General features: G+C 41.1%; 1 protein-coding gene across 34 annotated transcripts in view; it reads left to right on the plus strand.

Moving 5' to 3' along the window:
• The window catches only part of NRXN1 (neurexin 1), a 1129265-nt gene extending 1106717 nt beyond the window's left edge, over positions 1 to 22548 (plus strand). For 23 of the 34 annotated variants that reach the window (XM_048518867.1, XM_048519026.1, XM_048518919.1 and 20 more), the window contains 2 exons: positions 1371 to 1458; positions 19066 to 22548. In XM_048518867.1, coding sequence (XP_048374824.1) covers positions 1371 to 1458; positions 19066 to 19367 — 390 coding nt within the window. In that variant the 3' untranslated portion in view covers positions 19368 to 22548. The remainder of the gene's footprint in view (positions 1 to 1370; positions 1459 to 19065) is intronic. The other 11 variants (XM_048518884.1, XM_048519037.1, XM_048519063.1 and 8 more) reach the window with 1 other exon arrangement.
• The last annotated feature ends 1953 nt before the right edge of the window (positions 22549 to 24501 follow it).

Here is a 24501-nt window from a genome sequence, read left to right on the forward strand (position 1 = left end):
TGTGAAGGGAAGGACTGAATCTTCGTTCTGACAGCATTGCTGCCCTAATCTGATCCTTCCCCCTTTCCTGATTGTTGTTAACCTTTAAAGACACTTGGGGAGATTCTAATCATGGATCTCCCAAATTGTTTTTTGAGTTTGGCCTGGATACACTTGCCTTTTTAACACTTTGAAAGAAAAACAGAATAAAGCTAAAGGATAACACTAAGATGAATTTGACCAGTCACCCACGAGACACGCTAATCCAATCCTGCATTATTATGATTATATTGCTCTGTATGTCATCCCATTAGGTGCTGGTGGCAAAGAGGGGATTCTCCTTTGCCTTCTAAATCCTCCTTTAATGAAAACTCTCAAAGCAGCTGCCCTGCAAATTAGGAACGTCTATCATGGGTGCTACTAATAGCAACCATAATTCATTTTTTTGCCAAGCAGATTTTTCTTCCATCTTTCATCTTCCAATTAAAGGAAAAAATTGAAAACGCTACTCTCAGCTGCATCTGCACCACAGAAAGCTCATTGGTGTTCATTTGTTTTTTGTGAGTGGCTGGAAAGGTAGAGCAGAAACCTTGTACTTCTGTCTGTAATATATTTTTTATCCTGTCCTTTCTCATTCAGGGCACTGAATGAGATGGAGAAGGTGGCAAATGAACTCACGACTTTGTTCATACAAACCACTTAGCCCCGTGAAGTACAAAGGTTTCTGCTTCAGTAAAAGGAGCAATACTTGGGGAAAGAAATAAAGCATGTGCCAAAATTCTTAGGCATATGCATAAATCACTCCGGACTTGACCATTGAGCCTAGGACAGTGGGAAGGAAGAGGGACCCACCAATGCATGTAGATTCACTGAGGTAAGGAAGCAATCGATTCTGTACTCCAGCATCGTCCAGGTTGACAATTGACAGTGATAAAGGAGAATTGAGACAGAAGGTGTGCAGGCAAGGTAAAGTTAGTACAGTTAAGTAACTTCTTTGTTCGCATAATGGATCATGAAAAATTGGTCTCCATATCAAGAAGGAAGCAGGTTTGGAGCACTGTCCAAACATACAGAGTCACTGTAGGAAGAAAAGAGATGAAATGGTAAAGACCAGAGGGAACAAAAGGGATGCGAATAGACACAAGGGATGAGGTATTACCACAGACACAGAGCTGCAACGATCATCCCACTGGACCACTGACATAATCCTTGATGAACTCTCAAGTAAAAAAAGAATCTCATGTCATTACTGGAACATACTTTCAGAGTGTTGTGTGTCTGTAAGATGCAGTCATCGACGGACTGCCTGCAAACCCAGAGCAGTGACAGAGAGACGCATGCAGTTTGGACAGCTTTGATTAACTCAAATGGCCTCTTTGCTTCCTTTGCAGACCACGGATGACATCCTGGTGGCCTCCGCTGAATGCCCCAGCGACGATGAGGACATTGATCCCTGTGAGCCAAGCTCAGGTGGGTTAGGTTAGTCAACTTTTTTTCATTACTTTCTTTTTATTTTGATTCTTTGCATGCCAAGCAGGTTGATTAGACAATGGCAAAACAGCAATCTTTTGCCGCCTGTATTCCTGTGTTAGCAACAGACACTATCTTCAGTCTCCTGCTCATTCTGATAAGTACTGGATTGGAACCACGGCATCTGTAAGGAGAGCATAAGTGCTGGAGCCCAGGTTTAGAAATGGTAAAATATGAACATTGTCATCTCTGTCCTTCTTTTGTGACAATCCACAGTCAGTGTAGGTCTACAAACTTGAAGAAAATGGAGCCATGTGGAGAGATAATGGGTTAGTGCTAATACATTTTCTTTTTAAAAAAAAAGTCTGTGATGGTTAGAAACTTTATTGTGGTTCCAAGGATTACTCATTAAAATATGTTAGAGGGTGTGACTCCATTGATTTCTTTAAAAAAATATTTTCAGAACAGTTTATGTACACATTGTATGTGCACATTGTATAAAGTACCGTACTTCTTGGCAGTTGCAGGGCTGACTTACTTTCTTGTTTAAAAGCAGACATCTTGTGGGCTAGGAGGGGGAGCTAATGTTGTTTCTCACAATATTTAGGCCACTCTGAAAACTGTACCACTGGCTGGACCTTTCAGTTGAATACAGCTGTACATATGCAGACAAAAAGATAAATACTTCCCAGATTAAACCACAGATTAAACAGTTAGATGTTGTTAATAAGGAAAACATGTTCACATTGTTAAGCCGTAACAAGGGTACCCGTCTTTACTCTTTATATATTTCACAGTTATAGATTTCCTTGGATTTGTATGCTGTGGTCACTTTCTTTTTGACTGGTTCGGCATACACTGAAATGGCAACTGAACTTTTTTTTCTGTTCATTATCCATTTTTTAATTAGGACTAAGAGTGAGGCCTAAGAGTGCTGTCACTGGTTGCTTCATCAGATTGGGGTCAAATTAGGAACTCATGGAAAACCACAACTTGAAAGTAATCAGAGACCAAGATGGTTTCCACAGTCATATTTTATCATGCACATCCTAAAAAAACCCTCAAACTTATATTCATAAACGTTCTGAAAATGGGGATTGGCTATAGAATGGGAGAAGCAGGAGCTGCATGGAAGGATTTCAGAATATTTCTTTGTCTATAACATTTTCATGCTGTACCAATGAAGATTGTCAACTGTACTGATGATATTCAACTGTCCTTTATGCAGTATTCATTCAACACAAATGGTTTTTGATGCATTTGGTGACCTGACCAGCATTTTTGAAGGTTTCAGGGTAATCCTTCCCATAGCTTTATGCCCATGTAAGCATTACAGGCCAGTATATAGGTAACATAGACCCAGTGTGGTATAGTATGATGTGCTCTAATCTGAAGAACTAGGTTTGATTCCCCACTCCTTCACAAGTGCAGCGGACTCTTGTCTGGTGAGCTGCGCGGGGGGGGCGGGGGGGCTGCTTCTCCACATGTAGTCTTATGGGTGGCCTTGGTTTAGTCACATTTTTTTCAAACATCTCTCAGTCCCACCTACCTCACCAGGTGCCTGTTGTGGGCAGGTGATTGTAAGCTGCTTTGAGACTCCTTACAGGAGAGAAATGTGGGATATAAAAACCAACTCTTACAATACTCAAACAGTGATGTAGTAATGAACCTACAAAGTCTACTAGCTAACACTGAATGCTAGTGCTATAGATTCCATTGTAGGTAAAGGCTTAAATAACAAATCCACTGAAGTAAACAGAGATCACTGCAGAAGTCACAGTTTATTTTCCTAACGCTATATGCATGTGTTAATGCCCTGTGGCAGTGATTCTAGAAAGAAAACTGGAGATTCTCTTCCAAGATGGTTTATTTGTGACATTTGAGCAGAGGTGGGATCCAGCAGGTTCTCACAGGTTCCTGAGAGTAGGTTACTAATTATTTGTGTGTGCCGAGAGGGGGTTACTAATTGGTGATTTTGCCACGTGATTTTTGCCTTAGTTACGCCCCTCCTCCCAGCTGTAGCGCGCAGAACTTGAAGCAGTCTAGCAGGAGGTGCACCAGCGTGTGTGGCAGCCTGCGCCTGCGTGCATTCGTTTCCCACCCAAGGACCGGCGCAGTGGCTGCGTCCTTGCCACAGCCCCGCTCAGGAATGCCCCGCCCAGGAATGCCCGACCATGCCCCCATCGTGCCCCACCCAGCTCCATTGGTGCTACGCCACAGTTTGAATCCTACCACCATGGGAACCTGTTACTAAAATTTTTGGATCCCACCACTGCATTTGAGGACATAAGGGCATTTGGGAAATAATTATTTTCTTGTTAGGAACGATTTTCTTTCCCAAAGCATTCAAAAAGCACACATAGGTACTATGAGTTTTCTGATGCAATTAGAAAAGGTGAGTCATAGGACCATTTCTACTGCCCGAAACACCTTTTATGGAAACACTCATGCTGATCAAATCAGTTGGCTAGGTTTCAAGATGCACAGAACTCTTCCTCAGGCAGTAATTGAGTCAATTTGTGCATTTTGAAATCCACTACCCACAGAATCCAACAAATCCAGCCTAATAAGATATCACCGGAATCAATTGGTCGTAGCTGTCTGACTTTTCAGCCAGTTTGGAGAGAATTTTTATTCAGTAGCATTTAAGAAGCATTTGAATCAACAAGATGTGCTATAAAAACCATGGGAGCTGGCAACCTGGAATGGGTTTTACATCCTATTGTTTTGGCTCTTCTCCTTGGCCTTTCCCAAGCTGCGCTCTGGCCACTTCATCTGTTTCAGACCAGACCTTGGTGCATCTGTTACAAAGGCTCTGCCATGACTGTGACAATAGTTCTGAACAATGTTGGTAATTATTTATTATTCATGTTCTGCATTATTGTGGGAACTCAGTATTGGCCACATAAAAATGAAATCTAAAACTATTACCTACTGAGATGAGATCTAGTAAGACTGCAGTACTGCAAAGAACTAGCCTCCATCCCAGTATTAGTTATCTGCAAAACAGACCTGAATAAGGAAAATAACCCAAAGATGAGTCAGTAGTTCAATACAAAAAATAGGTTTGGACAAATAAATAGGCAGTTATTAAGGTGCATATGTTTATATTGTGTAGACTTTACAAAGACGTAGTGAGTTTTATCAAGACTAAATTTTCCACTAACAGAAGACATTTCCAACAGTGGAACAGAATTTTCCTTCCTCCTCTCCCTTACTGCAGCCCATTGGTCTCCCTGAAATGCTGCTTCTGATGAATAGAGGATCCTCAGAAATACATCAGACAAAGAGAGTTGGAAGAAATTACACCTCCCCTTCCACTAGTGGAACATGTAGTCTGGATCCAGCTCTTACCCATTATCATCACAAAGTTTTCTTAAAATTTCTATGCGTAGAAATTTCTGTGTAAGAATATAATTCCATTGACCATACCATGAAACAAGTTTGCATATATAAATAACATATGGAATCAAATATACAGTACTGTGATAATTCAAAAAATATATTTTGGTGCTCAAAGCATAATAGTTAGGAACTCTAGAGGAGGGGAAAACTCATTTCCCCCCTTCCTACCCACCCCCCCCCCCCCCCCGGCTAGTTCTTCCCACATTCTCTCTCCTGCTCTCCTTACAGTACCCACTTTTTTCTGTACTCGCCCCCACTACTGCTTGTGGCCTCCCTTGGCTATTGTTAGTGGTGGAAAGTTCTATCAAGGCCCAGCTAACTTATGGCAACCCCATAGGATTTTCAAGGCAAAAGACATTCAGAGGTGGTTTGCCTTTACCTGCCTCTATGTGGGCTTAGAGAGTTCTGAGAGAACTGTGACTGGCCCAAGGTCACCCATCAGGTTTCATGTGGAGGAGTGGGGAATGGAATCCAGTTGTTCAGATTAGAGTTCTGTCAATCTTAACCACACTGGCTCTTCCATGGTATTAAGTATAATGATGTGTGTATGTCAAACTTCACATATCCCTCATTCTCCAGCAGACTGGTAATTTCATAACTGTACCTTAAACACAGTTCTAATGAGGTTACACATTTGTACGTGACCATTGTTTGTATGGAGTGAGCAGGAGCTAGTGCACTGTGCCAACTGTGTGTACAGGGCTTATAAGCATCATTATAATTTGCGGGCTGGCATAGAGCACAAACAGTATTCATTTCTGATTAATGTCCAGTCATTTCCGAGGAGTGATAGATTCAGATGGCTTCCTTCAGCAATGGGCAACATTGGTTCATTGGGTCTTTGTAGCCCGATAAACTGCAATATTTGCAAATGTATCAAGTGTTCCAGGACTTTCATACCAAGCATTTTCATTAGAATGCCCTTAGGTTTGCCAGGTCTTGATGGAGAAATGCCTGGATATTTGGGAGGTGAGGTCTGGGAAGGGCAGCACTTGGGGAGGGTACAGTGCCATAGAACCCACCCTCCAAAGGAGCTGTTTTCTTCAAGTGAATTGATCTCTGTTGTATAGAGATAAGTTGGAATAGTTGGAGATCTCAAGGCCTCACCTGGAGGTTGGCAACCCTACCTGCAGTAATCATTGGTTGTGGTGAAAGATGCAAATTACAATGTGGTTCCAAGCACAGTTCTTCCTGCTACCATAAGCTGGTAAAGGGAAAGCCTTTAGATCATCTCATTATGAAAACTGCTCAAGACCTACACACACCACTAAAGTGTTGGGGTGGAACAAAGGCTTTGTTTTTGTCTCCTTAAATTAAGCCTTCAGCAGAAGCAGAGTTTACTTTGTCAGCTTCCCTTTAATGGAGAGGTCACAGTGCTTCTCAGAAGTGAGCGCTCATCAATAAGTGCTTTCGGTGTTGCTACCAAAAAATCTTCCATCAACTAAAAGGTTTGCGCTCCTCATCCTTGCAGTTTGCTGATTTACAGCCTCTCAATTGATTGTGCTAAATTATTAATCCAGTGGATTTATTTAGGAAAGTGGGGCAAGAGCATCATTTGTTGGGAGGGGAAGGCTTTGCCAGAATTGTCATAGCCCATAAGCCCTTGCCTGTCACCTCAGCTTCTGCTGGCTGTGCACCTGCCTTCTGATAAATAATGAATGGGATGATGTGACTTGGAACTAATACAGGGCACATAAAGACATGCCATTGATTAGGAGGATATGGTAATGAAACTAAAATCCCTTAACCCATATCTAGAACATAACAGATTAGAAATGAATGATGTCACATGGCTCTTGCTCCGTGGTATGCAAACCGTTCAAACCCAAAACATCCTAAAATGGCAGCTTTTTTGGTGGAGGGAAAATTGACAAAAGTGGTATAAGGGACAGGATTAAAGCCCCCCGCCCCAGCAGCATCTTTATAGACCCCATCTAATCAAAACAACCCACATAGCTAGTTGCTGTGATTTCCTTTGGGTGACTGAGAACATGTGTACTTCTGGATTACTGCACAGCTTCCCTGTACAATGGCAGGTATGTGCACTGGCAGTGATATTTAGTGGCTTGGGAGCCACGTTCAGTCTTTTGGCAGGTCACCTGTAGCTTTTCTAAGCACTGTTTCCCAATATGGCACCCACCCCATGTTCATGGGAAATGGAGAGACTTGTTGGCAGGTGATTCCTACAGCTGCTCTAGGGACTGCAGAACAGGTAATCTGCACGGGTCCCTGAAGGGCAGGCTTCATGCCAAGGCTTGAAGTCAAGGGTCTGCAGTCTTTGCATTCTCATCCCAGAATCCTGTTGGCTGCCAGGAGGAGAGAAAGTAAACCATAGAGAAGAGAGGCTGATTATGCACAAGGTATCTGCTGTGTGGTGGGAATGAATGTCATTTACAACAAGATTTCTTGTACGGACGTATTTCCTCAAGCCCCGCTTTCACTTTCCATTCTCTTTGCAGCAAGCAACACCACTTCTAGTATGATTTTAATTTCCTTCACCACCAGAGCAGGGCAAATTTGCCAGTAAGCACAGCTTTGCCCCAGACATCTTCCCTGTGCACACAGCCAACTTTCCCATTTCCTCACACTGCCATCCATGCCTTTCCCCTTGCCTCCCCCCCCCCCACACACTTCCATGTTGCCAGCTCTTTCAAGTCACAGAAAAGAAGCTCACTCACATAGGCTTAGCCAAAACAAGCCGACCTCATATTGATATATTGATATATCGATATAATAATAACAGAGAGTTTTTGGAAATAACAAACATGGCTTGCTCTCCTCCAGGTGCCTCAGCTGTCTCACTCTCACTTTCTTGTCTGTTCTCTTAAGGAAAGGAAAGAAGAAAGTGGATAGCATGGACGTTTTTGGCAAAGAGTGTGCTGCTGGCTAGTTCAGAGTAGGCTTCTGAAGTGGGAAGCCTGATCAGACTCTGCTTTCCTTGTTGGCTTCCTGTTCTTTCCCTGACATGAGCCAGAGCAAGCTCCTACAGGTGTTGGCCCAATGCCAGTGAAAAGGCTCTGCAGAGAAAAGACTGGTGCTTTGCCCATTCTTCCCTGCTTCAGCACTTAGCTGGCCAGAAGTGCTGTTAGCGTCTCACACATCTTCTCATTCTTCATGAATTAGAACATAAATGAAAGGAGTATTATTTAGTCATCAATGCTCTGTGCACTTTCTAAAGTCATATTGAACAAAATGAAGAAAGGCACATAGCATGACACTGGTAGTGTCTTCACAGTCCCTGAATTTGGTGGCTCTTCTAGACATCCACTCCTTTCCAAGATGATGAACAGGACAGGGAAAGGTAGGAAGAGCTTGTTGGAAATTGGGATAATTTAATCATTAATATGGCCCCAACCTGTCCATGATAGTTACAGAAATGTATGGCTGCTGTACATGAAGCTGGATCATCCAGCTTATCATTATGGCATTATTTAGAGAAGATAAATATTTAGATGCGCTATTATTTTTCCTTCCTTTGCATCAGATAATTGGTAGAAACAAGTATCACAACATCTTTGTGAGGACTAAAACCAAATAGCCAAAATACATTTTAAAAAACAAATTACCATTCTACAGGAGCATGGAAACACAAAATCTTGCAATTCAGATTTTATACCCCTAGTGGGATTTTCTTCTCTGTTTTGTAGGCAGGGAGCAAACCATTCATTTCAGCTTGGCTTACTGAAATGTGCAATTTATTTGGTTGCTTATTGCAGTTCATTAGATTTATAGCCCCCCCATGCCAAGGACTCAGGGTGAGTTACATAAATATTTACGGGGCTCATGGTCTAATTTTGCAGGAGAGGAGGAAACATGCTGATTGAGAGCCAGCTATTGTGGACATTTATTCTTTTGTTAAAACTCACATTCAGATGCTTTAGTTTTCATGCAAGCCTGGCTAGGGGAGTTCTCCCACTGAGCTGCACATTTAGCTTACCCTGCAAAGGTATAGTCATCTCCAGTTTTCCTCACTAGCATCAGAGACTATGATAATCCCCAATCTCACCCCTGAAATAGACAACGTGAGATCAGGTCTGTGTGGTACTCATCAGTGATCCATTATGCACAAGGCACATGTACATGCACCAAAACAACCTAACACTTGCCATTTCTATGTTTACTGCATTGTAAAGATAGTAGCTGGTATTTTTCTTTTACTATGGTTTTGCTGCCATTTAGATCCTTATTAAGATCATTACACTGCTAAATGTTTCATTGGATGTCAGTGAAAGCCAATCATAGATGAGGGTGAAACATTAGCAGCAAAATGTACCAGACAATGGCCGCACAGCTCAGAAAACCCATGAAAGCCAGTTGATTCCAGCCGCGAAAGCCTTCGACAATATAATGGTCTTAAACTCTATACTAGGTCGCAACCTCTACTTGTGAGTGCAGAGATCATCATAGAAATAAGCCTGCTTGCCATAATTACTTTTAAAATTATTTCTAAAACGATTGTGTGGTTGTATGGTTATAGGGAGAAAAGATAACTTTAAATGTACAATCCAAAGGGAAGGGCTGAAACTGCATTAGAAGCAGTGCAAGGGTTGCATTGGCATTCATGCCACCACCACCATGCAGATAGGCATGGATGCTGGCGCCAAGGGACTTACCCCATCAGCTAGCCACCATAGTGCCCAGACTCGGAAGCCTGGTCCTGCAGTGGATCTCTATGCCAGCATTGGGTGGGGCATTCGGGGAACATCCCTTCCAAGTTCCATAAGTTGTTTTGTAGAATGGGCTACCCTAGGAAAAGTGTTTTCCCTCTAGTCTGGTGCTCCTGCTTCCCATCCCCCCTTTGGAGGCAGTGCTGCAACGCTATCCCTGACCGCCGCTCTGCTCTCCTTTGGACTTGGATCTAAATGTTTTAGCAGCCACTATTGACCCATTTGTATGCGTTAGCTCCATTGTGTGGAGTAACTGTCAGGCTTATGCTACCAGCTGGCTGCTTGTGGCTCCGAAACAGTCTGTTTGTGGGAGGCAAGCTGCACTGTGATGAGTTTAGCACTTTATAATTGCCATGCAGATTGTTTGTGTGAATAATAACGAAGTCTAAAAGATGACCAGCAGGAATCATCTGAATGCTAGGGCTAACCTGTGAGGCTAAAAACAAAACAGTAATGCAGAATTGAAGATGAAAAAAGTAACTTATTTCATACACTTGAAGTTGAGAGCTTTGATCCATAGAAGATAGGATTTTTATCCCCGTGAAAAGAGAAGCAAGACTCACTCAAAGCAGAGCAGTTATTGAACGGAGTTCAGCATTGATTACAAAGAAAGTGTGTGCAGTCACCACAGAAGGCCATGGTCTTGTCAATCACAAGGTTACACAGATGATATACAGTTGGTCTCTTCTTTTGTCCATTTGACCAACTCCTTAAAAAATGGAGAAATGGTCCAAGAAAAAGTATGTGCATAGGAATCCAAAACTAGGGACTCCCATAATTCAGACTCCAGAAAACTCAGTTATCACTAACAAGGAATAACTGATGTTTCCACATCATTCTGAATGTGTGAAGATCCCAAGGCCAAACTTGGTCTAATCTTGCATATCCAGAAGCATCTACTATGATGAGGGGACAGTAACTGGGCTGATTACGCAGAACTCTCAGCCTTGCGGCAAGGATGACTATACGTTGGGGCAAGATTTCTTGTACAGATGTATTTCCCCAAACCCCGTATTCACTTTCCAGTTTTCCCATGCCAAGCAACATCACTTGAAGTGTGAGTTTAATGTTCTTCACCACCAGAGCAATGGTGGCTGGCCAGTGAGCACAGCTTTGTTTCAGACATCTTTCCTATCTTTCTTACATTCTTACGTTCTTCTGCCCATCACCAGCCTACCCAGCTTCACTACTCCCACTTCCTCACACTCCTGTGCATGCCTCTCCCCTACCCCCCTTCCTGCGGCCACTTAGTGATTATATTGAAAAGTCTTAGAAACCTCTTGTCAATAAACAAATCACATAGTAGGGATCTCACACAAAAAAAGCCCAGCGTGGCCACTTTCCACAATTTGCACTCAAATCCCAGAACAGATTGCAGAATGTAAAAAGGGAGGATAGGGAAATGATAACTTTGGTTTCCACTGGTGAAACAAGTGGAATATAAATACCTTCATAAATACATACAAGCCAAATTCCATAATCCATTTCAATGTCTCCACATCCCCAAAATACTGCTTCTGGGGGGAAAGGCAAAAAATGATGGGTAAGTTAGAGGTCTGTACTACAAGGGGAAATCTGCAAAAAAAATCTTCCTAATGGAAATCTACTATTGGATCCAATATGTACTCCAGGCATCTGCAACCTGTGGCTCTCCAGATGTTCATGGACTGCAATTCCCATCAGCCCCTGCCAGCATGCTGGCAGGGACTGATGGGAATTGTAGTCCATGAACATCTGGAGAGCCACAGGTATAAGGATTTGAAGTATAATTGGCCATGCTGGCAGGGGCTGATGGGAATTGTAGTCCATGAACATCTGGAGAGCCACAGGTTGCAGACCCCTGATATAGTCCTTCTGAGTGACTTCAAATCCTTATACTACATTAGACCCAACTCTGGAGAAGCTTCCTTGTTTTCAGAATGATTTTGGGGGAGCACAAGAAGCTGTGGTGCAGAAGCCCTTATGAGTGTGCAGAACCTCTAGTTCCTAAGTGGGTGGTCCACCTATATCTTTTTTAATCCTTCTTTTTGGTTTTGTCTTGTTTCCTGCAAACTTATTCTGTGAAATGTTTTAAATGCAGTTCAGCTGTGCACACATGTGACCCTGAAGATATGTCCCTCATTAGGGGTCAAACAGAAGGCAGCTTAGTTTTCTAGGAATAAGCCAACATCCTGCAGCAATGTCTTTGAAATTAAGTAATGCTTCACAAGGGGCTTAAGTGCATAAGAAATTAAAATAGACCCGTTGTTGCCCTCTGGGTGTACTTTGGTTTAACTGCCTCAACTGACTGGCTATGTCAAATGCATATATTTTCCATGCCTACTGCATTCCTTGGACCTGCACTGCTGCTCTGAGAGTGGCAAAACAGTATCGCCATTTCGTTGCTTGTGTGCATGCCTGAGAACTCGCACCATTCTTCATTGCTGCCTAATTGAATAAAAAATGGACAGATATGTTGACAACCTGTGGTGTCGTCACCCCATAAAACTAGAGTAATAAATTAGACAAATCAGAATAATTAGACCTCTAATTCTGTGTTTAAAATACACAGAATAGTAGGCTATAATATTACTGTGTATCCTTCTGAATAATAATGAACTTTTCCTTTTTCTTCTTTCTTTCTGTCTGTCCACACAAACAAATAACCAATATTAACTCACAGTAGTGCACTTTCTATTGAGGGCGAAATAGGTGAAAAGCTTATTATTAGTATCTATGTTTATTGAGGGGATTCTAATAATAGAATCTCACACACAGGTAGCAGAGAGGGATGTATTTAAAGAGCCCTTTTTAAAACAGTGACACCTACTCCCCCCAGCCACCTGAGTATTGGCAGTGGCTGAATTCAGCCCCTGCTTTCTTGGCCTGCTTCCATGCCACTAGATCGGGGGTCTGCAACCTGCGGCTCTCCAGATGTTCATCGACTACAATTCCCACCAGCTCCTGCCACCAATTGGCCATGGTGGCAGGGGCTGATGGGAATTGTAGTCCATGAACATCTGGAAAGCCGCAGGTTGCAGGCCCCTGCACTAGATGGACCAGGTGCAAGTCCTCAGTGATTTTTGTTTTTGCAGAAATATTTATCCTATTATTTCCTAGATTAAACCACTTCCTAGATTAAACCACTTCCTAGATTAAACCACTTTAGAACAGCAGCAGGGTTACATTTTGGAATAGTCACATCAGTTTCTTAAGTCCCTGGACATATACAATTTGTACATTTGAGAGCCCCATTGGGGGGGCACCCCAGTGGATTTGCCCTGGTAGAGGGCTTAAACAGCAGGTGTGTAGCCACATGGCCCTTCCTGGTGCTAAGACATGGCACTGGACACAATGCCAGAATCCCAATACCCCAGCCACTTCCAGCATAGCAGAGGTGGGCTGGGGGGCATGGCTGGGGAGGAGCTGACATTAGTCAGCTTCCTCCCAGCCATTCAGCACATTACACCAACAGCAGGGAATTCAGACTTTCACAACCCTTTTGGATGGTATAAGACTGTTAAACCCAATGGGGGCTTCTCAGTCATGGGGAGGCTTTCACGTTTGCAAAGCTTTTCCGCGTCACTGGGAAGCTCCTTTCGGAGCGGCAGGGTTCCGCAGCCACAGCCAACCACCTGAAGTCTTGGATGGGGGTACAAGACTGTTTTCCTGGATGTGTTAGTTTTCTGCATGCAGGGAAGCTTTTTTTGTTAATGAAGAGTCAACTCCTGCTCTCAGTCTATAGTAAAACAGATCAAGGACTGCCACATAATGTTACTAATAGTATGGCTCAAGGATGGGGGAAGACCACTTGGGAATTGAAATTTATTTAATGGCTTTTAGAAAATGGGAGTAATACCATGTCCAGATGAAACTGTGTCCAGATAATATGGTCCACCAGAGGACTTTCTGGTTTCCAGCTGCTCCCAAATTGAAAGCCCACAGAGTATACATCACAAAATAATTACTTTCATGCCTTGTTGAAAATGCAGTATTTTGTTTTTTAATCTTGTCTCGTGAATAATTTCCTGGCATTTCCAACTACGTTTATGCAAAAGCATGAATATGAATCTAGCAGCTCTTTTAAACTTTTTTTTAAAAAAGAAACAACTTGCTAATTTCAATTCTCAAACACCACAGGAGTTTGCAATTCCAATTTTCTTTTCACAGTATTAATGAACACTGGACATTGGCAATAGTCGCAGTTTTTCCTTACTCTTGAAATTTAAGAGCCATTGTGAAGAGCTGCCAAGAATTACAACAACTCCCTAATGCACAATGTGGAATTGTGATTGTTCCAGACAAGTTATTTCATAGGTGCGGTAGCAAAAGCAATATAAAAATCAATCTCTTCTAGTTTTTTTCTATGGTACAATTCAGAAAGAAGTGTGTGTCCCCGTGTTCATGCATGTTTAAGCTTCTTGATGAGCACAGACACAATATACCCACCTCGCTGATCGCTTTGAGAGGACCAGTGCTAGACAGGATGGCTAGTTAATTCCTATCAGTGGAATAAAAAGTATGATTTTATGATCTTCTCTGTGCGCCCTGCCAAACCATCCGTATTGGCGTAATGGCAGCTGCCAGATTTGCAGGTGGCGCTTCATCTTAAGGATTTCCAGCCTCTCAGTTTTATGGTCTTAAATCTAGATGAGCTGAGTGGTTATTGGCTTTTCATATGCCATTTCCTGGGCAATGAAATAAGGCACTGTTTTGGTTGTTTTTCAAGACGTAAAAGATACAATAATGGAGACTTCTAAAAATAATTTTTTTCACAATCAAGAGATGGTCACCTGTGTTTCTTTAATTTCTCACTGGTTGCTGTTGGAAACTTGATATTAGCAACAAGCAGGTTGAAGATGTTCATGATTCTGAGAAAGTGTTTGGTGAAATATACATGTGTTGGAAGACTTTGACTGAAGGGCAGGGTATATATGTAACTGAAATAATGAACAAATATTTACAGCAGAATGATTTACTATAATACTTTTTTCTACTTTTTTTTATTATGGTATCATTGTACCCTTCTCCAGGGATTTCAGTGCAGTTCACATGGTTCTTCCTTTCTGCTTTTTAACTTCACAACCTCCTTGTTAAATAGGGCAGTGCTGTTGAGAATAGTTTGCACACACGGCGCCCAACAATCTCCATACTGAGCAGGGGAGGCGAAGCTGAGTCTCCCTGTTTCTAGGATCTATGGGAAATATTCTAACAGACAGTTCTTACCACACTTATAAAATTACAACAAGCAGCTTGTAAAATAATTGACAAGAACAACTGGATATTGCTGGAGAGTTATTCCTTTTAGTAAAGCGATTAACAAAACTAAAAGGTATGCTTTAGCCTCACACCCCTCATCCCCATTCCCCACACCTCAGATTACAAACAGCTACTCTTAGAACCAGGAACATTTTCAGTTAATTAAGTGGTTGGTCTTTTTTAGACAGATGGAGTAAGTGAGATAATTGTGAAAAGATGCTCAAAATGAAAGAACGCCAGCAGGTTTAATTTAAAAAAAAACCTGATTTTGCTTAAAATAAGATTCTTTGGTTTCATTCTTAGGCCTCCATATTCAAAGGAACATTTCCTCATAAAAGGGAGCTGAAAGGTGCCATTTAGCAGACATTAATAGCAGAGTTAATTGACAGTGTTTGCCTCAGATGCCTGTGTTCAAAGGGAGGAGAACTTTTAGCCCGTCAGGTAGTGACAGAATTTATTCAGTGGATTCCATTCTTTCTGAGGCAGAAATTAATTTTCAAAATCACGTTTAGCCTGATAAAGTCTCTCTCGGTTTCACTCACATGGATACACTCAAGAGTCTTTATGCAGTCAGAGTGAATTGTCTTACAAAACAATTGATGACACATCCAGCTCGGATGAATTTCCAGCACAAGTAAAATAGAGAGGAGGGAGAAAATCTCTCTTCTCACTCCTGACTGCTTTCAGATGGACTCCAAGTGCAAATTCATGAGTCGCAAGGAAAACATACAACTCTACAGCCTTGCAGTGTTTTGAAGTGAAAACCTGAGTATTCAGTGTAGCCTTAATCACAATATGCATGATGCGGGAGATCTGGATCATAGATATATGTGTGTGTGAAGGGGGGGAGCTTTTAAATTGAAACTAATTAGGACTGTGGTCCTGTGAGGAGTTAATCCTTCCCCTTTTATGATTTTATCAATGTAAATGTTCCCTTTGCCAAAAAGCTGCTATTTTCCCCATGTGGAGAAACATATTTGCTATGCAGGTTTGGATCTGATAAGAGAACAGCAGGGTACCTTGAGTTCCACAGGTGAAGGACAGGGATATAAATTAATTATTATTATATCTCCTCAGGCAAAATAAGTCAACTGTGTCAACCTGAAATACTAAAAAACTTGTGAAGACAGAGATGTCCTAGAGGTCCTGACATTTGTAGACAAAGGAACACAAAAGTTTTTTCAGCCTGTCTTATTGTCTTATGATTCAGATCCTGCTTGTAGGACAGGTCTTGTTTTTTCTCTTGGTAGCCACTCTTTTAAAAACGAAAACAAATTCAACTTTTGTAGAAAGTAACATGAGGTGATACTAGGTGATAAGGTCTAAAAGGAGAAGTTTTCATTAGAAGAATCGAAAGTCAGTCCAAAACAGAAGAAGGCCAAGCAGATTGCCTCATTATCTATACCTATTTCTCAAGTGTGGGTAGCCCTGTGAATATGTAATACCATGGAGGTCCACACTGAGAGAAATATTTTTCTCCGAACTTGGGGGACTCCCAGGATTGCGGAAAAAATCCTAAAAGTTGCAAAAATTATATGGGGGACTTAACCCTCCTGCCCCCTGCAACATATGAACAAATTACCTACCTGCTGCCTAGGGTCCTGCCACTAATGCAGTGGCTCCAGAGGGCCCTGTTTGCTCTCTGGGACTTGCTGCCACCACTGCTGCTGTGGAGAGGAGAGAAAGAAAGTGGGTGTTTGAAAGGGCTTCCACCACTGCTGGGTGTGCAGGGCCATGTGGGTGAATGGGAGTGATCACTGCTGCTGTTGGGGGGAGCGTGTGCCTGGGAGAGTGGTTGGGGCCAGAAAGAGAGAGTGATGGCATGGGGGGAAGAGAAAGTTACTGCACACACACACACACACACACACACACACGCACACACACACACAGAGAGAGAGAGAGAGAGAGAGAGAGAGAGAGAAGGAGTGGAGGGAGGGAGGGAGAAAGAGTGAGAAAAATCAGGGAAGAGGGGAGGAAGCAAAAGTGGGTGGAATGGGATAGCCACTCCCACAAGTTTCTTGTAAGCCCCTACTTGTCCTATGCTAATTCTACAGGGTGGATCCACACTATACAGTAAGGGAACCAGAGTGGTGTAGCATTTAAGAGTGTCACACTAGCTTCTGGAAGACCTCAGCTCAAATCCTCCCTCATGCCATGGAAGTTCCCTGGGAGATCTTGGGCCAGCCTGATTTACCTCATAGGGTTATTGTGAGAATAAAATAGGGCCAAGGAGAATGATGAAAGCCAGTTTGGGTCTCCACCGTGGGGAAAGGTTGGTATAAATGAATACAATGAATAAAATAAATATGAAAAATTCTGACATCCGTATAAAGAAAAATTGCAGAAATTGTGAAGATAGCATTACAGCCTATATGTTGGCTTTGAACAAGGATATACTATTTGGTGCTGAAGGGAAATATTTTTCAGGAACCAATCTAATCAATCTAGCCCCCTCACTCACTCACTCACTCACTCACTCACTCACTCACTCACTCACTCACTCACTCACTCACTCACTCACACACACACACACACACACACACACACACACACACACACACACACACACACACACACAAATAGTGGTCCACTTGGTCCAATTCTTGTTTATTTTTGATGAATTGTCTCCATAGCTATACAGACACATACTTCTCAATTGGAGATAGATGGGTCTCCCAAGTGGCTAAGATTCTCGTATTTGTGTCTGCATAGCTACGGAGATAGCTCATTGAAAAATTTTTAAAAATAGAAAAACTATATATTGCCAGAATCAACAGGAGCAGCTGAGCACAACTATATACTTTTGGGGCTGACAAGATGCCCAGGATCAGAGCCTGCAGAGCAAACATCCCAGGGCAACCTTCAGCAAATGGCAGCAGGGAAAATCATGTCACTGCACACAAAATATTGGGTACAAGCTGAGGGTGAAACTGACCAGAGAGCAAAACAGTTGGGCAGGAAACAACCTATTTTCTCCTCTGACACCTTTGCTGTCTGGAAAGCACACCAGAAGCCGCCTCTTTTTAAGATATCCCCTGTACGTCTTATTTTGGGTGTACAGAGTGAAAAGAGGCAGTCTTTTAAGATGTCCCACAGACTTCTTTGTGTTTCGTGGAACAGACCACAATTTCTCAGATAGCTAACAGGCAGAATGTTGACCTTTGTGAAAGATTAGATATAAGAAAAGAGCCCATTTGTGTCTGTTTGCCCATCCCCTAAGTTTCTCCCTGCAGAGCTGCCTCCTGTGTGCATAGTACCCTGAGTTTCATCAGGGTATTTGTGTACAGAGGCACAATCAAAGGGCAAAGCCATTTTTCCTTTTAATTATTATATTCCTTTTAATTATTAAATTAACTATGCTGCTTGGTGTGTCGTCCCCCCCTTTCTTGTTGTTGTCATCTATAAATCACCAGACACTCATCCAGAAAACTCTGTACACAATTGAATGTAACTGTTGGACTCATTTCACATCTTGTACTTGTTGTACAAGCCAACTAAAAACTGGAAGTTACACCAGCTTAAAGGGAAGGGTGGGAGTAAATATGTGGGATTTTAGAAATGAATTTCAATAAAGTTAATAAGATTTCTCAGGGAGGCTTCATACCTCTCTAACTTGCTATTGAATTTTCCTTAAAGTGAAATCTAAATTTATAAGATACTGTCCAGGTGAAATATCTGAAGGAATTGCAAGGAAGAAAGAATTTTATTTCATGAATCTCTATTTTGAAATCAAAATTGTAGGCAGGTTTGGTGGCCTTACGGAAATACAGAAGAGCTTATCTTTTTACTCCAACTCATGTTGGTAGGTCATGAGTCTCTCAATAGATATCAATGTTAAAATTTTGTGCACTGTCTTTTTTTATTCCTTTGTTTTTTGCTTTCACTGTGTGAATATACATTTTTTTCTATGCATGAATTCAAAAAGTGTTTGAACCTTTTGAAAAAATTTGAACAACTATATATATTTGTCATGCAACAGGATATATATATGTGCATATATATGCAAGTTTTTTAAACATGGAAAACTAGCACCTCAAGGAGATGTCTGTTTATGTGCTGGACATTTGTTTTATACTTCTGGTCAACCACAAGTTTAGTGGGGAGATTTGTTTTATACTTTAGGTTTAATCCCTAGATTCCCAAACGGGAATAAAGAAATGTCCACCCATGGAGACATGCCCAAAGATATATGATTAATGCCACATTACCTAATCTATTAAATGTGTTCTGGCAATGTATAGTCATAGAATGTACAGGTGGTTTCTACTGTCACTGTATAAATGTTTCTTTCATCATTTACCTACAGCAAGCCCCACCAAGGCTGGAGGGAGATACCCAAATTCGGACGAGGTAGTCCGGGAATCCAGCAGCACAACCGGCATGGTGGTTGGCATTGTGGCGGCTGCTGCTCTGTGCATTCTCATCCTCCTCTATGCCATGTACAAGTACAGAAACCGGGATGAAGGTTCCTACCACGTTGACGAGAGTCGAAACTACATCAGTAACTCAGCACAGTCCAATGGGGCTGTGATTAAGGAAAAGCAACCAAACAGCTCTAAAAGCTCCAGCAAAAATAAGAAAAACAAGGATAAGGAATACTATGTCTGATCCCGAGCCGAAAGAACAATTGTATAGAAATAGTCTTCATTTTATCTGAGACATAAAAACAAAACTTATTTACTTTACTTTTTATGAAGCACATACAAAGTTTAAAAAAAATGGGAAAACAAGAACACAGGGAATGCAATCAGAAAGGAAAGACTTTTTTTAAAAAAAGGAAAGAAAAAAATGAAATAAGCATTTCATGCTCTTGTTTCGCTGAAACAGGAGTCAATAATCCCCTAAACATCCACAGTGTTTTCATTTACTCTGCCGTCTTTATGTTGCTGGAATGTTTCTGAAGACGATGTTGGTACTGCACATCCATAAGGCAAGGAGCATTACTACAAAGAACATCACCCAGCACAACACGAAATGTAACAAACTGCAACAACAAAAATGAAATATCCCTCTCTCTCTCGTACACACATACACACAAACATACACACAAAAGAAGCTACCTACAAGTCTGGATTTCGCCAAAGTGCTAGCACTTTCCTGAGGAGTAAATTAGTCTTAATACCCAAAAAGACTCTGCCGTCCTACACAAGCCCTCGTCAAGCAGACCTCGAAAGATTTTGCCGCCCAGTACAATGAAGCAATGATTGAAGCTGGGGATTGAAGTGAAGTGCTGGCTTTTCTGAATAAACCACATTCTAAAAAAAAGAAAGAAAACACTTTTGGGAAAAAAAGCCCCTTTCTGGTTGTGAGGAAAAAATATAGCGGCCTTATTTTCAAAAAAATAACAATAAACAGAAGAAGAGAAATATAAGGCTTATTTTTCACACACCACTGACAAACAAACCTGAGGGCATAGATGCAATCATTGGGGAAAAAATCATGCACGCTTAATATGTTATTACATATGTTTATATTAAAAAAAATACATCTATATGTGCTTTCTGGACTGTGATAAGTGATGTTTTCTAGCCTGTTGTATAGAAAATGCAAACTATATCTGCTCTTCAACCATTTTTGGTAAACTCAATGTTCTAAGTGTTGCTAGGTATAGAACGTTTTACCACATCTGGAGCAACCAACATTTCTCTTTACTTTTGCAGCCATGAGAAACTGCTACAATGTTTCTCCCCCTCCTGCAACTGATTCTTTTTCTGTACATTTTTTTTCTTGGTTTGTTTTAATTTACAGTGCAGTGAATACACTAAGAGGGACGTGTATGAATGTATATAAGAGTCAGCTAATTTTCTTCTTAACCTGTACAGCCTTTCTCTTTTGTTGCAGTTCAGTTATAGTAGTTTGTATGAAAGAAGTGGATTTAGAAAGCAAATATATATAGATATAAACATCATACTTTTCTTCTCCAATTGCCTGTCCACTCCCAGTATACATCAGCCAAATTAATTGAAATGATTTCTGCCACCCAACTAAACTTGACACAAATGAATTAAGTGACCTTTGCACTCCAGTTCAGATCACATCATTGGCCAGTCTAGTTGGCCGCTCCCCAGGAAGTGAGGAAAAGGTCAAATCCCTTGGGATTCTTTATACATATCTTTGTCACTGTGTATTATTTGCCCGGCATTCATAATGTATCCACTAAACTGGTGGTTGACAAAATAATTCAAGTCTGTCTTTTGAATTACATAAGTTCCTCTCACTGAGGCTTTCCCCAGTTATTAAAAAAATTGCGTTTGAAGCATAAACTGCATGCAAAAATAGGATTTCAAGTACACATTTTGTTATCTGAGGGAGTATTCTGTGTTGTTTTCCTTTTTGAAATTTTTTTTAAATTCCACCTTGACTTTTCTTTTAAGATAAGCCAGTTTGGTGGTTCAGTAATTAACATTTCTCTGCATAGATATAAGTATAAACATTTAATATCTTTGGTTTAAATAACATGCTTATGCTGTAAGCTAACAATTAAAAGAAAAATGAAAAGATTGCTCCACCAATTTCCCAGCAACAAGTAATTGTGTGACACCTCACTTGCAGAGAGATACAAAGGGAATACATTAGGCCAGTAGAAAGTAGTTCAGTAGAGAATCAACCATAGCTTGAAAGGCCTCCTGGGCTGGGGAGAATGGTTCACACTTTACAGACAGGAAGAAGGAATTTAAAATTAGCTTTAACCAGCACGACACTGTATCTTCTTGTGTGTTGTTTGCTGCCACTGAAACAAAATGCTGGGAATCATGGGAGAGCTTAGTTTGCAGTACAGCAATATTTTAGAAACATGTGCAAAACTGACATATTATTGCCATCTTTGGACACTGCCAAACAATTTGATCACACTATATGTCAAAGGGGTTAGGACTTGGAGGGGGGTGGGGGTGGGGGGGTGATGTGAATAATTGAAGGAAGTGTCAGCAAAGCTACATAATCTAAAAATAGTTTGCCCAATCGCTCTCCTGCACCGTCTTCATAAGTGACATGGGGAGGCCAGCAAAGAGGTCTGTCTTTCACACACAAAACGAAACAAGCCGTCAGTGAGAAATGCATTTCCATAACAGTCAGAATACTTGGAAGGGGAGAGATATTCTGCTCTTTGGAGTTCTCCACTACAGCCACAGTCTGAGCCAACGGCAAGGTTCTCTTGTGGTTTCATATTGACTATGTTAACTCGCCTAACTTGGCCACATTGTTTTTCTGAGCAATTAACATGACTACCAAAAGGAGTAAGTAATAGGGGATTGCTATTTCTAGAAAAGGTAATTTAAAGCTGTTTTCTGGGGAATTACTCCTGTTCTTCCTTGTTGATTTTGTGACTTAATAATGAACAAAGAAGTGTTTGCATTTATCAGATGTTACAGTAGCTATATTAAAACATCTTTCTATTTTCAAAACATAACAAATACTTTAATCCCATCTCTGTAATGATCTAATTTGTTTGACTAAAGCTGAAATCCTATACACATTTACTAGGGAGTGAGGCTCACTGAATAAGTGATACTTCTTCTGAATAAATATGTTTAGGATTGTGCTGTGAGAAGGCTTTGGTTGGGTTTTTTTAATTACTGTATTGTGTTGCCTTTTTTAACAATACACTAAAATGTGTGGAATTATTCATTCCCAAGATATCAAAAAGAGGTCAGAAGCCCTTAACCTTATAGTGCTTTCTGTGATAGGTATTTACAATTTTTTTATTTGTTGCAAGGCCAATTTATCCATTATTGGAAATGCTAAGCAAGTGGAATTTACCGTTTTGTTAATAAAATGTTTCTTAATACAATTGCTGACTCATTATTTTCTCATTTCCTTGCTTCATTTGCCATAATTAATATGTTGTGCTTCCTACAATTCAGCATGTACTTAGCTACAAAATGTAGTTTCCTCTCTACCACCTTTCATTTTCTGCAGGTTCCTAATTTATTTAGAAAGCTTATTCATGTGTATATTGTTTTGTGTATATGCTCACTTCCAAAAATGAAAATGACCATCTGCTGAAGAAATCTTTATGGGACCATGCAAAAATCCCTGAATTAGTGTAACAAACTGCAGGACTTATATAATGTGTAGCTATGCAATATTTCCTGTTTTGCATTTGGAAGAAATCAACGATCATTCTTCATACCATTTTAGAACAGTGGTCCTGTAACATTGTGTAGTAGAGGGATGCTCTTTTTGTTTGTTTGTCCTTTACCACACAGCCATCTCATAAGGATGCTTGAATCAGGGCTGACCTAATAATATTTTTTACCCTTGGGTGGACTATAATTTTGGCATTTCCCCACCCCCCGCAGACAAACATTTAAAATAGAGAGAAATGAGAAGTTTAGAAACAGCATATTTTCTGTCTCTAAAAAAGAAATTACTTTCCAACTACTTTGGCGCCTCTTAAAGCTTGGCAAACACCAATATGGTTGGGCCACCCCTGGCTTGAATGAATTCAGAATTAAAACTCAACTCCTTACCTCCAATGGAAGCCATATACTTGCACGAGGAGGAATTTATATTCACATGAGGGAGGCATACATGAGAATTTATTTCATTTTGTACTGTGTGTCCTGCTGAAAAGTAGTGCGCCCACCTTAAATGTTAAAATTCCAGATGAAAAATTGATTGGCTGTTGAGAATGCGGTAGAAATTTCAACAGAAACTCCAGTGCTATTTCCATTAGGATCTTCAGGACCATCGGGTTAAAGACTATTACTGATTTATGGATTACTGTGTCCAGTTCAAAAAACCAAGTCATACAAGTGTTGTGGTATGTTACCTAATGTTAAAAGTAACTGCTAACAATATGGAAAGTGGAGTGAAATGAAGTGAACTGGGCGTCTCTAGAACCCCACAGCCTGATCAATTACAGCCACTTTTGTTCCCCTTGCCAAAGACAAGCCCACTGACACCCCAGTTTGCACAGCATGTATAAAACAATCACAAACTACTGTTCAGCCTCAGCTTTTCCTTTTATAAAGCCCTGCTGATCTATATTTTCGCTGTCTCATTCCATTCCAAGAAAGGATACATTCCCATGCAGTGTCCTGACAATATGGTATGCATTGTTAGAAATGTCAACAACTGTGGATTGAGAAATGTTCCAGCGTACTACAAAGTGAGAACACAGAAGAGGAATACCGTGCCTCTTAGGAGCGGTTCACAGTTTCTGCTCCACATATGCAACCCCAGTCCATCCTTAACCCTGCACATATCTATGATCAAGTAAGGAACTGTTCGTTTAAAGCCAGATGTGTGGGATTACTGTGATTCCTATGCCAGCACTGAGTTGGAAACACTACTTTAGTCATGGAAATTGCTACTGGCAGTAGCCACCTACAGCACAGTTTACACTGACCTTTCTCCTGTTCAATTTTGGTGCCGCAGTTTGAACAAGTAAATTCAAAACCCAAATGCAAAAGGTGCTCAGTCTTGAAATCTGACCAGCCTACAGTAGGAAGAAGCTCTACACAAGAATACACGTAATCTGTGCCTGACATTGATTGTAATTATAAGAGGGTATTTTTGGTGGATTATCATAATAAACTGTATCAGAGGAGGTGGTCTTTAAGGAATGTTGGGCCTAAGTGTTTGTAGGTTACAAGCACAGACCCACAAGATGCGCCGGGGGGGGGGGGATCCCATCCTTTTTTTACCCCCACAAGCCAGCTTAACCATCAGCCTGCAGCGCTGCTGCCAATGGCTGCCTGGCTTCCATGGGAAGGGTCAGTTCCAGCTTCTTCAGACA

Source organism: Sphaerodactylus townsendi, linkage group LG01 (assembly GCF_021028975.2).
Source record: "Sphaerodactylus townsendi isolate TG3544 linkage group LG01, MPM_Stown_v2.3, whole genome shotgun sequence".
NCBI classification, from domain to species: Eukaryota; Metazoa; Chordata; class Lepidosauria; order Squamata; family Sphaerodactylidae; genus Sphaerodactylus; species Sphaerodactylus townsendi.